At 36.7% G+C, this 14,385-nt stretch overlaps 1 protein-coding gene across 1 annotated transcript in view; it reads right to left on the reverse strand.

The window, feature by feature from the left end:
• Positions 1 to 1,743: 1,743 nt before the first annotated feature.
• Positions 1,744 to 14,385, reverse strand: part of KIF5B (kinesin family member 5B) — a 47,623-nt gene continuing 34,981 nt past the window's right edge. Inside the window, exons 18-26 of the mRNA XM_024253559.3 lie at positions 13,958 to 14,019; positions 13,754 to 13,863; positions 12,583 to 12,684; positions 11,236 to 11,296; positions 11,050 to 11,121; positions 10,779 to 10,883; positions 9,870 to 10,086; positions 8,269 to 8,419; positions 1,744 to 4,250 (exon numbers count right to left, since the gene is read on the reverse strand). Coding sequence (XP_024109327.1) covers positions 8,289 to 8,419; positions 9,870 to 10,086; positions 10,779 to 10,883; positions 11,050 to 11,121; positions 11,236 to 11,296; positions 12,583 to 12,684; positions 13,754 to 13,863; positions 13,958 to 14,019 — 860 coding nt within the window. The 3' untranslated portion in view covers positions 1,744 to 4,250; positions 8,269 to 8,288. The remainder of the gene's footprint in view (positions 4,251 to 8,268; positions 8,420 to 9,869; positions 10,087 to 10,778; positions 10,884 to 11,049; positions 11,122 to 11,235; positions 11,297 to 12,582; positions 12,685 to 13,753; positions 13,864 to 13,957; positions 14,020 to 14,385) is intronic.

Consider the following 14,385-nt stretch of genomic DNA (forward strand, 5'->3'; position numbering starts at 1 on the left):
ATAACCAAGTAAGAGACTAAGTTTCTCTACTGCAGCAAACAAATGAAAAAATACTGTAATTCTGTATCCCCTATTTAGATGGATCTAGGCACTGATCATCAATAGTGACTAATAGCTCAAGAAGAGACAAGTACACATTATGTGCCACCTGATGGAATACCACCACCTATAAATACTGTCCCCATCCAACCAAACAACTATCTGAATCTGATTACATCTGTGGATCTGAAACAAATTTATAGGAAACATAAAGGCCACAGAAATTCGTTAAATGATATGAAAGGGATGCAACTGCAGTATCTGGGAAACGACAGGGCAAAAAAGTTATTTTCTTCATACATTGCAATGAAAAAATATAAGAGTCGGACTCTTCATTAATATATGAACTTCCATTGGATCTTGACTCAAACTGTTTACAAAAACTAAATATTTGAATATCAGGAAATTATAAATGTTTTGATGTGATAATGGTATTTGTTGGGTATGTTTTAAGGAGTCCTTATCTTTTAAAAATACATACTGAAATACTTTTAGCCCGGTGGCTCACACCTGTAATCCCAGCACTTTGGGGGGCCAAGGCGGGCGGATCTCGAGGTCAGAAGATCGAGACCATCCTGGCTAACACGATGAAACCCCATCTCTACTAAAAAAAAAAAAAAAAAAAAATTAGCCGGGCATGGTGCGGATGCCTGTAGTCCCATCTACTCGGGAGGCTGAGGCAGGAGAATGGCAGTGAACCCGGGAGGCGGAGCTTGCAGTGAGCTGAGATCGCGCCACTGCACTCCAGCCTGGGCGACAGAGCGAGACTCCGTCTCAAAAAAAAAAAAAAAAAAAAAAGCTTATGTTTTCTAGGATTGCTTCAAAATAATACGGGGTGGGGGGGGGGTTGTTGGGGGAAGATGAGTAGATTACGGATGAAACAAGATTAGCTGTAAGTTGATAATTGTTGAGACTGAGTAACTGGTACTTGGGGTTTCATTATTATTGTCTGATTTCATATCTGATTAAAATTTTCCACAACAGCGTAAAAACATATAAAGCCCAATGCCCCCCAAAACAAGAAAAAACAAATACCCACTTGAATTTAGGAACAGTCTTTTTAAAGTTATTCTTCAGCTAGATCTGAATGATCATTGAGGAAGTTATCTAAAACACAAACGTTAACAGGTATCCTGGTTAATAAAACAACCAGACTCAGATGAACAATGGGGACTATACAAAATAAAATACAGGTGACACCGGCTGGGCACAGTGGCTCGTGCCTGTAATCCCAGCACTTTTGGAGGCCGAGGCAGGAGGATCACATGAGGTCAGGAGTTCGAGACCAGCCTGGCCAACATGATGAAACCCCATCTCTACTACAAATATAAAAATTAGCTGGGCATGATGGCATATGCCTGTAATCCCAATTACTTGGGAGGCTAAGGCAGGAGAATCACTAGAATCCAGGCGAAAAGAGTTGCAGTGAGCCAAGATTACACCACTGCACTCCAGCCTGGGCAACAGAGCAAGACTGTACCTCAAAAAAAAAAAAAAAAAAAGTTTTATATGTGAGACTGGTCATTCATTTCTAGCTCTTTAGCCTACACATTTAATATCTGCTGTCCAAAAGGCTGCAAGACATTAGGAAACAAAATATACATAAATATAATGACATATCAGTCACTATTCTGTCAAGACAGAAGGCCTGAACTCAGTCATGTAAAATCAACCTAACACTTAAGTTTTAAGAAAGTCATTACATTTCAAAAAATTTTCCTCTTTATTTAAACATAAAACACATTTACAGCATGCAAGTTAACTTAAAATTAAACGGTGTCTTCCCAAACCAAGTATTTGTGAATGTATCTTCAAGCACTGAAAATAAACTAACATATTCCACAGGTAGACTCAGACTCTCTTCTGTCACCTCATGTCAAATGGAGTTAAGCACAAACTGAGAGTTATGCACAGTAGTTTTCTTAAGTTAGGCAAATAACTTAATTAATCGCCATGAATAAATATTCTCTTTATTTCATTGAGTTTCTCTTCTGAACCATCTATCAATGCCATTCAGAGGAACGTTAATATATCCAGTCAAAAAGACACTGCAAATTGAAATGTGTCAATATCCTAGATGATCAGAAATTTTCAATTTTTAAGAGTAAGTGCTGTGTTTAATGACCTACCATAGCAAAAAGTAGTTCACTGAAAACAAATTTATGAAATTCTTGGTACACTTTATGAAAGTCTGAAATTATAAATAGAAAAGAACCATCAAGATACTTTTTAAAAACCTAACAATGTATATTCTGAACCACATGCTAATTAAAATTCGTTGTTCGTTACACAGCACCAATACCCATGATACATCTTACAAGAACAAAACTAACATATTCGGAAACAAGAGAAAAAAAAATTCTGCTTCATTTACGAATGTTGCCAAAGGAGGCAAGTTTTCAACTGAAAACAAAACATAAAGGTCTATGTGAACGCAGCCAAATGTTTCTCCATTTAGAAAATGATCCATAAAGAGGTGGCAGCACTTTTTTTGCATGTTAACTATATTACTTATATCTGGCTGCACCAACATTTCATCTCAATTTTTGGAGTGTTTCTTCTGATCAATCCTAAAAGCAACACAATCATTTTAGAGGTTGCAGACTACAACAGCAAAGATTTTTGACTATTAAAAAAATAAATAAATAAATTTATATTTTAAATCAAAATTATTACAAAAGTGGAAATTACAATAGTTAAGGAAATAGAAAAATAAGCCAATTATGATCTGAGTCTTCTGACTATGGCTCCAAATTTAATACAAATATCTGTGTATAAAACTTTTGCAAAAAGTTAATTCTGCCAGCAAGATCCTAACACAGAACTTTCCAAGTTTCTCTGCTAACCTTAAACCCCCATTCGCTGTGAATTTCTGCTAACACAGGTGCAGTCACCGCCCCCCTACCACTGATGAAGCAAATAGTGAAATCTCTTTCCCTATTACTTTTATAGTTTCCTAAAATAAGCTGTTGACTTAATCATCTGAGGAAAAAGTGGCAAAAATACGTATACACTTAGTACTGATTACAAAATTATCGGCTATGGCCAAGAAAATAATTTATCTAATGATTATTAGTGACTTGCAAACAATTTACTATTTCTAGACTAAACAAGAAATAAATTAGTGTACAAATTAGTGTAGCAGGTTAAAAACACCTCAGGGATTTCAGACCAAAATTGACCTATATGTATTTTTAATTCATCATATATCTGTCCTGTTTCTTCATTTTTCTCAATTTCCACATGCTATAAATTTAGGTCAGCCAATAAAGTACTAACCATATAAAATTATGTTTAATCCTATAATATCTTAATTCATTTTACTAATATTAAAGATGACAAATTATTACCTGTCCAATACTTAACATTAGCTAGCAGGCTCACCAGAACAAAGCAGAGTATTTTCATTCCATCAAGACTTGTTGAGTACAGAATCAGGAAAAAGAGAAATATAATTCCTTTTCCAAACTCTCTTAAACTAAGATCTGCTTTTGATACTTTAAAATATTTCTATTCAAAATAACTCGGCAACAGGCATTTCATGAGATAACAAGTAGCCTTGCTCAGTCTCAAATGCCTAGTTAGGCATTTGTAAGGTTTCAGTGCTCAAACAGTAGTTTTCAGGAGCAAACTTCAGAAACAATACAAGTAATTTTAACCCTGATAATATCATTTCAAGGGATTTTAAAATACAGTACTGACTGGATATATTTTATGGGCATGTAGTGTTGTTAAGTGGTAAAATTTAAAGACATTTAACCTAAATGTTCCATTTTATCTTAAGAAAAAAAAAAAAGGAAGACGTTTTAATAGGAAAAGAAAAACAAGAAGCAGTAGCAGCTAGGTAATTTAAACTGAGATTAAAAAATAAACATACACAAAAAATACAAAAAGTACAGTCCTATAAGGTACAGTTAGCTTGGCACAGTAAAGGCTAAATTTAAGACACGATAGACAAACTGTGTAATAAATAGGGCCACAGTTGTAAACTGTCCTTTTTCCCTCCTAAGATGCCAAAATTGCACTCTAGTTGTGTTGGGAAGCAGCAGAGTTTACAAGAAGAGTAGGTAGGAAACAGCTGTACAGGCCAGGTATAATTTATACATTTTTTAAAAAGTTATAATTCTACAATCCCAAGGGAGTAGAGGTTATAGTCATTGAATGACTGCTTGATACCATGTCCTCTTCATACTTCTATTACTTTTTAACACCTAAAAATGGGAGAAAGCATAGAGTAAATATGTTTAGTTTTACAAAATTGGTGTTTGAGATAATCATGAAGAATAAAACAAGAAAATGAAATATGCCAACAGTTTATAAACATTTTAGCCAACATTCTGTGGCTACTTTCCCCAAAATTAGAAGGATGGCAATATTAAATGATTTGGTTTCCTTTTATATACCGCCTAAGTAGAACTGTTTAGAAGCAGTAATGTTTAAAGGGAGGTCACCCCTCCCTTTGTTTTTATTCTCCCAAATAAGGCTATGGGTAAGCTGATTTATGAATTATATTTGTTTAAAAAAGAAAAAGACGGCTCATCTTTTAACCAGCAGACAGTGGTCAGTGACATTCTTAAACCAAGGAACACTAACCAGCAACTACTAGTTATATACATAGAAGCTTTAAAAAAAAAAGAAGGGGAGAGGAATAGGGATAAACAAGAGGTATATACAGTGGGAAAAGTAACAGTGAAATAAATAATTCTAGTAGTATTAAACATCTTTGTATTAAACTGCCTACTTACCTATGCATTTAGAAAAACAACCTATTTAAAGTACTATGCAAGGCAGAAGACTAGCCATGTAAAACTGGGAACTAAAAGTATCAGTATTATAAATGTCATCCTTTCCAAAAATAAACACAGTGACTTGAAATGTTTTTCTTAACATTAAAAAAATTTCTCGCCGGGCACAGTGGCTCACGCCTGTGATCTGAGCACTTTGGGAGGCTGAGGGGGGCAGATCACCTGAGGTCAGGAGTTCAATACCAACCTGGCCAACATGGCAAAACTCCGTCTCTAGTAAAAAATACAAAAAACTTAGGCGGGCATGGCAGTGGGCGCCTGTAATCCCAGCTACTCGGGAGGGTGAGGCAGGGAGAACTGCTGGAACCCGGGAAGCAAAGGTTGCAGTGAGCCGAGATCCTGCCACTGCACTCCAGTGCAAATTATTTAACATTTAAACAATTTATCACTTAAGTGAATCATATACTCCCCAATCATGGTTAAAGATAGATTACAAGAGTTTGAAAACTAAGAACCACTATCTTTGGACCAGCATCGAAACAAACCTGTAAATAATTAGATTTTTACATCATAACTTTCAAGTCTTGAAAACCTAGTTTGGATGGGTTAGCTATCTCCCTTATGTGCTAACCTGGTGTCACTATACTGCGATCAGCAATAGTTAACAAAAGTATGGTCTGTCCTCTCTCTATAATGAGGTAAGTTTAAAGTTGACATATGAATTTTAATGTGAGGACAATATCCAAAAAAGGATAACCTTTCTATCTATGCTTTGAAAATCCCCTTGCCCAGCTCCCACTTCCAGAAAGGTAGGAAAAGGCTTCCATCTACTGAATACTGTGTGCCCGGTAACATCTTAACTCATGTAACTTTTTATTTTTTATTTATTTATTTATTTATTTATTTATTTAATTTTTTGAGACAGAGTTTTGCTCTTATTGCCCAGGCTGGAGTGCAATGCCACGATCTTGGATCGTCGCAAACTCCGCCTCCCGGGTTCAAGCAATTCTCCTGCCGCAGCCTCCCAAGTAGCTGGGATTACAGGCATGAGCCACCACGCCCTGCTACTTTTGTATTTTTAGTAGAGGCAGGGTTTCTCCGTGTTGGTCAGGCTTGTCTCGAACTCCTGACCTCAGGTGACCCACCCACCTCGGCCTCCCAAGTGCTGGGATTACAGGTGTGAGCCACCGCTCCCAGCCAACTCATGTAATTCTTAAGAATGACTTCCATTTTACTAATAAAACAGTTATTAGTCCAAAGGGGAAAAACACAGGAGTTATCTCTAATTATCAGGAAAACCAGCTATTGTATGTCTACTGATATTAAATACATATTACCTATGACATAACTTTGTCAAAAATGTTTATGCTGAGTCTAATCAATGCTTTTGCATAGAAATAGAGGGAGAGAGAACAAGGTGACTGCACATAAAAACAATCAGACATAACACACAGGTGTTATACCCTCAAGATAACTGGGCCTACTCAGTAAGTCAATATCACTAAAGAGGGTGCTCATTCAAGATCAGAAGAGATTTAAGGGATAAAACTAAATGCAAACAGCAGTTCTGAATTGTACTCTGGTTCAGACAAATCAGCTGTACAGGATAGTAAAAAAAAAAAAATTGGAAAAATCTGAATATGGAATGGTATTAAATAATATTAAAAATATAATCTTACTGGGGGTGATAATATTGTGGCTATGTAGAAAAATGTTTTAGAGATTCATTAAATAGTTAAGCAATAAATCCGTAATTTTTATGAAGTACTGTAAAAGAAGTCAGAATGAGAAAGAAACTATTAAAAAGTATATCTGCTCAAGTTCATAAAAGTAGTCAGGATTCCAACTTGGATGGAACTCTATAGTCCATGTTCTTTTCACTCTACCACTGTTTTAAATCCTACGTTGTGTGAACAAAATGTTTAAAATTGCTAGAAATGTGAATCCTTCAGAATATTTCTTAATTCTCTACTCAATTTAGAGCCAGTATTATGCAAAATGTCAAAGTATAAACAAGCAACATTAAAATAAACTAGCTTTAGTATTTGTCAGAAACAGCTAGTCATTTCATAATTATCTAGTATTTTTTATTTCCAAAGCATATACACACATCAGGGACTTCCTGAAGAGTTAGTTACAATCAGAGTTGCTGCTATATGATGAATTATTAGGCAACCACTAACCAATCACGTTGTAGAAGAAAGTGTTCCAAATATATTGCTAAGTTTAAAAAGCAGGCTACAAAATACAAAATTAGCCGGGTGTGGTGGCGCACGCCTGTAATCCCAGCTACTTGGGAGGCTGAGGCAAGAGAATCGCTTGAACCCGGGAAGCGGAGGTTGCGGTGAGCCAAGATCACACCATTGCACGTCAGCCTGGGCAACAAGAACGAGGCTCCGTCTCGGAGTGGGGCAGGGGGGTGTGGGGTTTGTGGGGGCGGGGGGCTGGAAAAAAAAGCAGGCTCCAAAGCAGCATATGTAGTAGAATAAGTGGAGTCTATTAGAATAGTTATCAACAGTTTAAACTTTTAAATTTAAAAACTAATACAGAAAGCTCCAGAAAGAGAGATATAGTATATTGTGTAGTATCTCTAGATTTCTTTTTCTAATTTGTGACTGTTTTATGCCCTACAAAGAACCGATATTACTTATATAATTATAAATAAAACTCAGAAATCTGTTAGTAAGCTGGGCTCATATGCAATTTGGTGCAGTCTTTCTAGAAACCAATATGTTAATATGTAGCAAGAGCCTTAAAAATGTTCATATTTCCTTGTAATTGCATTTCTGGGAACCTTCTGGAAATAATCTCTAACAGATTAGGGAATACAAGATGTTTCAGGCTGGGCGCGGTGGCTCACGCCTGTAATTCCAGCACTTTGGGAGGCCAAGGCGGGCAGATCACCTGAAGTCAGTTTGAGACCAGCCTGGCCAACATGTAAAACCCCTCGTCTCTACTAAAAACACAAAAATTAGCCAGGCATGGTGGCGGGCGCCTGTAATCCCAGCTATTTGGGCACCTGTAATCCCAGCTATTTGGGAGGCTGAGGCAGGGGGATCGCTTGAACCCAGGAGCCAGAGGTTGCAGTGAGCTGAGATCACACCATTGCACTCCAGGCTAGGCGACAAGAGTGAGATTCCATCTCAAAAAGAAAAAGAAAAAAAAAAAAGATGTTTCAAATTTCATATATAAAAATTTTGGTTTTTGAAAATTTCAATTATGGAAAAAATTAATATAATTACATGTCTAGCAAAAAGGAAAGGAATGTTTATAAACCATGGTACATCCATTAGACAGAGTATCAAAAGCTATTACAAATGGTCCAATGCTAGATTTCAAAACAATTAAGACCACAAATTCGAATATATAGTATGATCTAAACTACACAAAAAGATCAAGCTAAATTACTTTTTTAAAATCAAAAAACCTATTTAACAACCAATTTTCCACAAACAGATATGAAAGCCAGATATAAATAACAAACCTGTGGGTATGTATAAACGATTACACTTGTTTGCCTCCTCCACCTCGCACTGCCACTGGCTGGCTGTTCTGAACAAATGCACCTCCTCCACGAATTGCACTTGGGTGAGTTGGAGAAGCTGCTGGATGTTGCCCGGGACGAATAGGTTTAGCTAATATGAAAAATAAAGACAGACTTTAGAATAAAGTTTAAGATATGACTGCAATGACTGTTAAGGTTTCTTCTCTTATTCACAACAAATTCCCAAATGTTTTGTTTTTCTTTGCCTTTTTGTTTCTCCATCACTTTTTCTTTTCTGTAGCATCCTTTTCTCTAGGACCTATACAATCTTAGCCTTTAAAAATCTTCCTGGCCAGGCGTAGTGGCTCATGCCTGTGTAATCCCAGCACTTTGAGAGCCTGAGGTGGATGGATCATTTGGGTCCAGGAATTCAAGACCAGACTGGGCAATAAGGCAAAACCCTGTCTCTACAGAATATAAAAAAATTAGCTGGGTGTGGTGGTGTGCACCTGTAGTACCGGCTACTTGGAAGGCTGAGGTGGGAGGATCACATGAACTTGGGAGGTTGGGGCTGCAGTGAGCCTAATTGCACCACTACAGTCTAGCATGGGTGACAAGCGAGACCCTGTGTCATAAAAAAAAAAAAAAAAAAGCAAAAAACGGCTGGGCGCAGTGGCTCACGCCTGTAATCCCAGCACTTTGGGAGGCCGAGGCAGGTGGATCATCTGAGGTCAGGAGTTCGAGACCAGCCTGACCAACAAGGAGAAACCCTGTCTCTACTGAAAATACAAAATTAGCTGGGCATGGTGGCTTGCACCTGCAATCCCAGCTACTAGGGAGGCTGAGGCAGAAGAATCGCTTGAACCCAGGAGGCAGAGGTTGCAGTGAGCCGAGATCACGCCATTGCACTCCAGCCTGTGCAACAAGAGTGAAACTCCGTCTCAAAAAACAAACAAAAAAAACAAAATAAAAAACAACAAAAAAACACTTCCTGCACCGTTTTGTTGTTGTTTTTTTTTTGAGATGGAATCTCGCTCGTCACCCAGGCCAGAGTGCAATGGTGCAATCTTGGCTCATTGCAATGTCCACTTCCCAGGTTCCAGCGATTCTCCTGCCTCAGCCTCCCAAGTTGCTGGGTTACAGGCGTTCACCACCATGCCTGGCTAATTTTTTTGTATTTAGTAGAGACAGGGTTTCACCATGTTAGGCTGGTCTCGAACTTCTGACCTCAGGTGATCCACCCGCCTCGACCTCCCAAAGTGTTGGGATTACAGGCGTGAGCCGCTGCGCCTGGCCACCAATGATTATTCTTAAACATTAAATCATTGCTGATGGCTTATTTTCTTGCAATTCTCTTAGCTTTAATAATATTGCTGTATATAGTTTCTCCATTCCATGACCATTCTTGCTTGCTTCTCTAGTTCTCATTTATCTTCTTGTTCTGCTAATGTGGTTATTCCTCTTTCCCAACAGTGCCACTCTGCTAAGTTAGAAAATAGACACAGAGGCACCATGACAACACAAAATTTGGACTATGTTTTCCACTAAATGAAAGCATTCAAACTGAGCAAGGTTTAAAGGTTTTAATGTGTTCTACTAACCAATCTGTGCAGAATGCCCTCTTCTGGCCATATTCTTTGACCTGACTGCTTCCTTTATGCGATCTACTTCTTGCTGATAGCGTTTGCGATCACGAGATGCATTTTCTTTAGCTTCTTTCAATGCTGATTCCAAAGCTTTCACTCTCTCAGCTGTAGCTCGAAGTCGCTTTTCCAACTTAGGAAGTTCACAGCGGAGATCTGCATTATCACGTACCAACTAAACGTACACAAAGAAAACAAGGATTCCAGATTTAACAGAATGATTTGAAAAAGTATGAGCATTTCATAATTGCTCTTTAGAAAAGTAAAACTGCATTTTATATTGTTTCCCATTTATCTAATTTAGGCAGAAACATGCAAGGAATACATCCATCTCTACATAGCATACACACATCTATTTATTCACAAAGGTATAGTTTCCTTTAATTTTTTAGGGGGAGAATTGTTCTTTCCCTCTACTAGGCAAAGACAATAAATTACAAGATAGTGCTATGTTTCTTCAGTAAGACAACTAATCTGGTTAAATGAAAACTGTGTCATTATGTTTGATACACTGGGTAAATATTAGGTATAAAAAGACCACTCTCCCCAAAAGACTTTGCAGTATTTTAACTGCAGTCTTGTGTAGTAGAGATTTCAAAATTACCATGAATAAATTATGAAAATGCAGTCTTAAAATCCTAAAGAGAAAATGAGAATACATGTTTTCACTGCCTCTTTTGATAATAAGGTTGTTAAAAATATTAACTCCTCTAAAAGTTACTTGTGGTTTCTTTATATAATTTCTGATAAAATGGCTCAGGGTATAAAAATTCCTGAGGACTCTGAAAGATTGAAATACTCACTTGCCAATCCTCAATTTTTGATTTTTGCTATCTTGCAGCTACCAGAAAATATACTCTTTAGTACCTGTTTGTGCACTTTAGTGAGCTGTTCAAGATTATTTTCAAGAAAGGAGATTTTTTGCTTCTGAGCAGCGCTGCCTCCCGTATCATCAGAATCAATCTCGGCACTCTGAGAAAAGAAGGTAAGTATTACAAAAAAATTAAACAAATAAGAAAAAACTAAGCTTAACTATACAAAAATTGACGTGACTATAAAGTTATTTCACTTTGAATACAAACAATTACCTAGAAGTAAGCACCATTTATGCAAACGCCCACCTCGGCAGTTACATTACCTTTTTAACTCTTGTAGCCAGGTCCTGAACAAAGAGTTTGCGCAGGTTGTGTAAAGTCTGAAGTTCTTTTGCCTTGGATTAAGAACAGCGATATTTTTGGAGCTCAGACTTTAAATTTAGAATAATCATGGTAGAAAAAACCCACAGAATATTCCCCAATCCTGTTTATTTTCATCTTTTTCTTACCACTGTCTCTTCCAAACCCTTCAAGTCTTGTCTTGCTTGTTCTCGTCTATCCTGCATAACCCTAACAGTAGAAGAACAAACATATTTTCAAATTTTATTCTGTAAAATTGTACTTAGCATGAGAGTTGAATAAAATATTTTGTATCTGAAAGGATAAATTCTTAAACTTAAATAAATACAAGGTGCCTATTTTAAACAATTTATCCATGCTGTCTTTCAAAAAAAAAATTTTTTTTTTTTTTTTTTGACACAGAGTTTCTGTCCCAAACACTGCTCACTGCAACCTCGACCTCCTGGGCTCAAGTGATCCTCCTCACCTCGTCTCCCAAATAGCTGGGACTACAGGCATGTACAATCAGGCCTGTCTAAAAAAATTTTTGTAGAGACGGGGTCTCACTATATTGCCTAGGCTGATTCTCAAACACTAGGCTCAACTGATTCTCCTGCCTTGGCCTCCCAAAGTGCTGAGATTATGGGTGTGAGCCACTGCAGCTTCGCAATTTCAAAAAATTTTCATATGCCTTCTAAAACAACAGTCTATTGTTATACATTCCATATACAGCAATGGAAGAGATGAAATAAAATGTGGCAGAATTCAAAGAATAAGGAATGGTTCTATAATTTATATTTTAAAATATGCCACATGTATTATACTGCTATTTATTCAAAATGATACTATAGATTATAAACTGTTTAAGACTAAAATATTTTACAAGTATTCTAAACAAAATTACAGCTGCAAGTTAGCAGAATCTTCATAAAATCCACTCTGAACTGGTCCTGATGTTCTAACTATCCTAACAATATCAGTTGATTTGCAAATTGTCTCACAAACTCAAGGTATGTGAAAAATTTTAAGCATGCATTTTCTACCTGCTAAGATTCTAGAAAACTGAGTTTTGAGAAAATGAGAAAAGGTAAACCATGGAAACCTCTGTTCAAAATGGCAAGGCTAAAAACCACAATGCTCTTTTATGCAACAGAAAATTTAACAAAAACTCAGTTTTTGTGTTAGATCTTAAAATCTTCCAAGTTACTTAATACATTGTTTTAGGTTCATTTTTATGCTGGATCCTGAAGTAATATGGAGATAAAGAAACAGCAAGCAGACTGATAAACAGAAATCTTAATCTTAACCACAATGAAATATAAGACCTGCTTTCACTAAAATACAAGTATATATTCCAAGTATTTAGATGTAAATCAAACCAACTCAGTGGATTTAAGAAAAAATCCTTTAGCCCATACAAAGTAAACTATGTATCCACTGGCTATATCCAAAGGTAATGCCTATAATCCTCTAATTTAGCTTTTATTTTTAAACCTTAATTAAAAACAATTACTCACGTAAGTTCATGTAGTTTTCTGCTCTTTTCCTGATCTGTGGCTTTCAACTTCTCATGTTCTACTCTTAGACGTTCCTGCTCTAACATCATTTTCTGGTTTTGGCTGACAAAAGAAAAAAAAAATTAACACAGTATCAATATCACAGTTTTCTCAATGTCATCATTAAAATTTCCAACCTTTTAAATTCTATAATCTCATCAAGGACTTTTCTGTTATCCTATCCCCCATGGAGGAAAAGAGGGAAGGGACCTGACTACTTGTGGACATATAAAATTTTTCGTATTTTGGTTTGAAATCATGATTTTATTCTCCTCTGTCTTTCATCTTCCTGAATCCTTATGCCTACTTCCATCAGGTATTCATAGTAAGACCTATGCCCCAAACCTCATCATTATTTTGTTGTGTTATTCTCTTCTTGGTTCCTACTCAAATTGTTGCAAACCCTGACTTCCATAAACTCTATGTATGTGCACATGGTTATGGAGGCACGGAAATTGCTTCTAGATAAACTAAGATGACAACTTAAAAAAAAAAAAAAACCTTTGAAAATCCACAGAATTTCCAGAAAAGTTTTTCCCAGTTAAGAATTTTGAGTCAGGGTCTCACTCTGTTGCCCAGGCTGTAGTACAATCACAGCTCACTTCAGCCTCAGACTCCAACACTCAAGCAATCCTCATGCCACAGCCTCCTGGGTCACTGGGACTACAGGCATGTGCTACCAAGCTCAGCTAATTTAAAACATTATTTTTTGTAGAGATGGAGTCTCACTATGTTGCCCAGGCTGGTCTTGAACTCCTGGCCTCTAGTGATCCTCCTGCCCCAGCCTCCCAAAGCACTGGGGTCACAGGCCATCAGCCCCTGCACCCAGCCAAGAATTTTTTTTAAAAAGGAAATTAAATAAAGGATTTGGAGGAGACTGTGGTATACAATAATGGACTTAGGTTGGGGATTTTTTTCTTTTACTGAATAATTTAGATCAAAAGACCTAAAAAAAGCCTCAAAAATTTCACCTGGAATTTACAAGTTTTACTCATAAATGAGAAAATTCTTTAATTTTCCAAGATAAAAATGTAATTTTGATGAAAACTACAGGTTTCTAGTAAGAATATATACCATGTCCATCAGTAACCAATTCTTTCCTCCTATCTAACTAGAGAAGTATAATACTTACTCTTGAAGATCAGTAATAAGTTTTTCTTTTGCTTCTACTTCATCTCTCAAACTACTGATCTGTTTTTGATGAGTTTCTCTGTGGCTTTGGATCTGCTGTTCAACAGCTTGCTAAAATTTTGAGGGGGAAAAGGATGTTAAAGTCAGACTAATCAAAATTAATACTGATGTATTAAAGCCGTTAGAAATGTGACATCAAACTTGCCTTAACTTCATTTGCAGTCTGAACCTTATTTAAGTGCTCCTTTTCCATTTCATGGACTTTCTCTGTTTGAATAGAGAGAAAATAGAAGAGTGAAATAAGCCTTTAAAGGTTCCTCATATAAACCAAGGAGCAAATGGATTTTACAATAAGCATTTTCCTTAACAATATTCAACTTCAAATTACTCAAATGTCACCTGCTCTCCAAGTTCAATGACATGTAGACTAGTACACAAGTTACATCCATTGTGTTGGTATTATGTATTCCTTTATGGTTTTTTTTTTTTTTTTGCCTAATCCAGAACAGATTAGTTAAGGGAATGGTAAAGAAATGAGATAACTCCTAAGTCCCCTATGTTAAGACACACACACCCACACCCCCTCCCCCCCACACACACACCCCACATACCCCCCTCCACTTCGTAACTGTG

This window comes from Pongo abelii, chromosome 8, assembly GCF_028885655.2.
Source record: "Pongo abelii isolate AG06213 chromosome 8, NHGRI_mPonAbe1-v2.0_pri, whole genome shotgun sequence".
In the NCBI taxonomy this organism is placed as follows: domain Eukaryota; kingdom Metazoa; phylum Chordata; class Mammalia; order Primates; family Hominidae; genus Pongo; species Pongo abelii.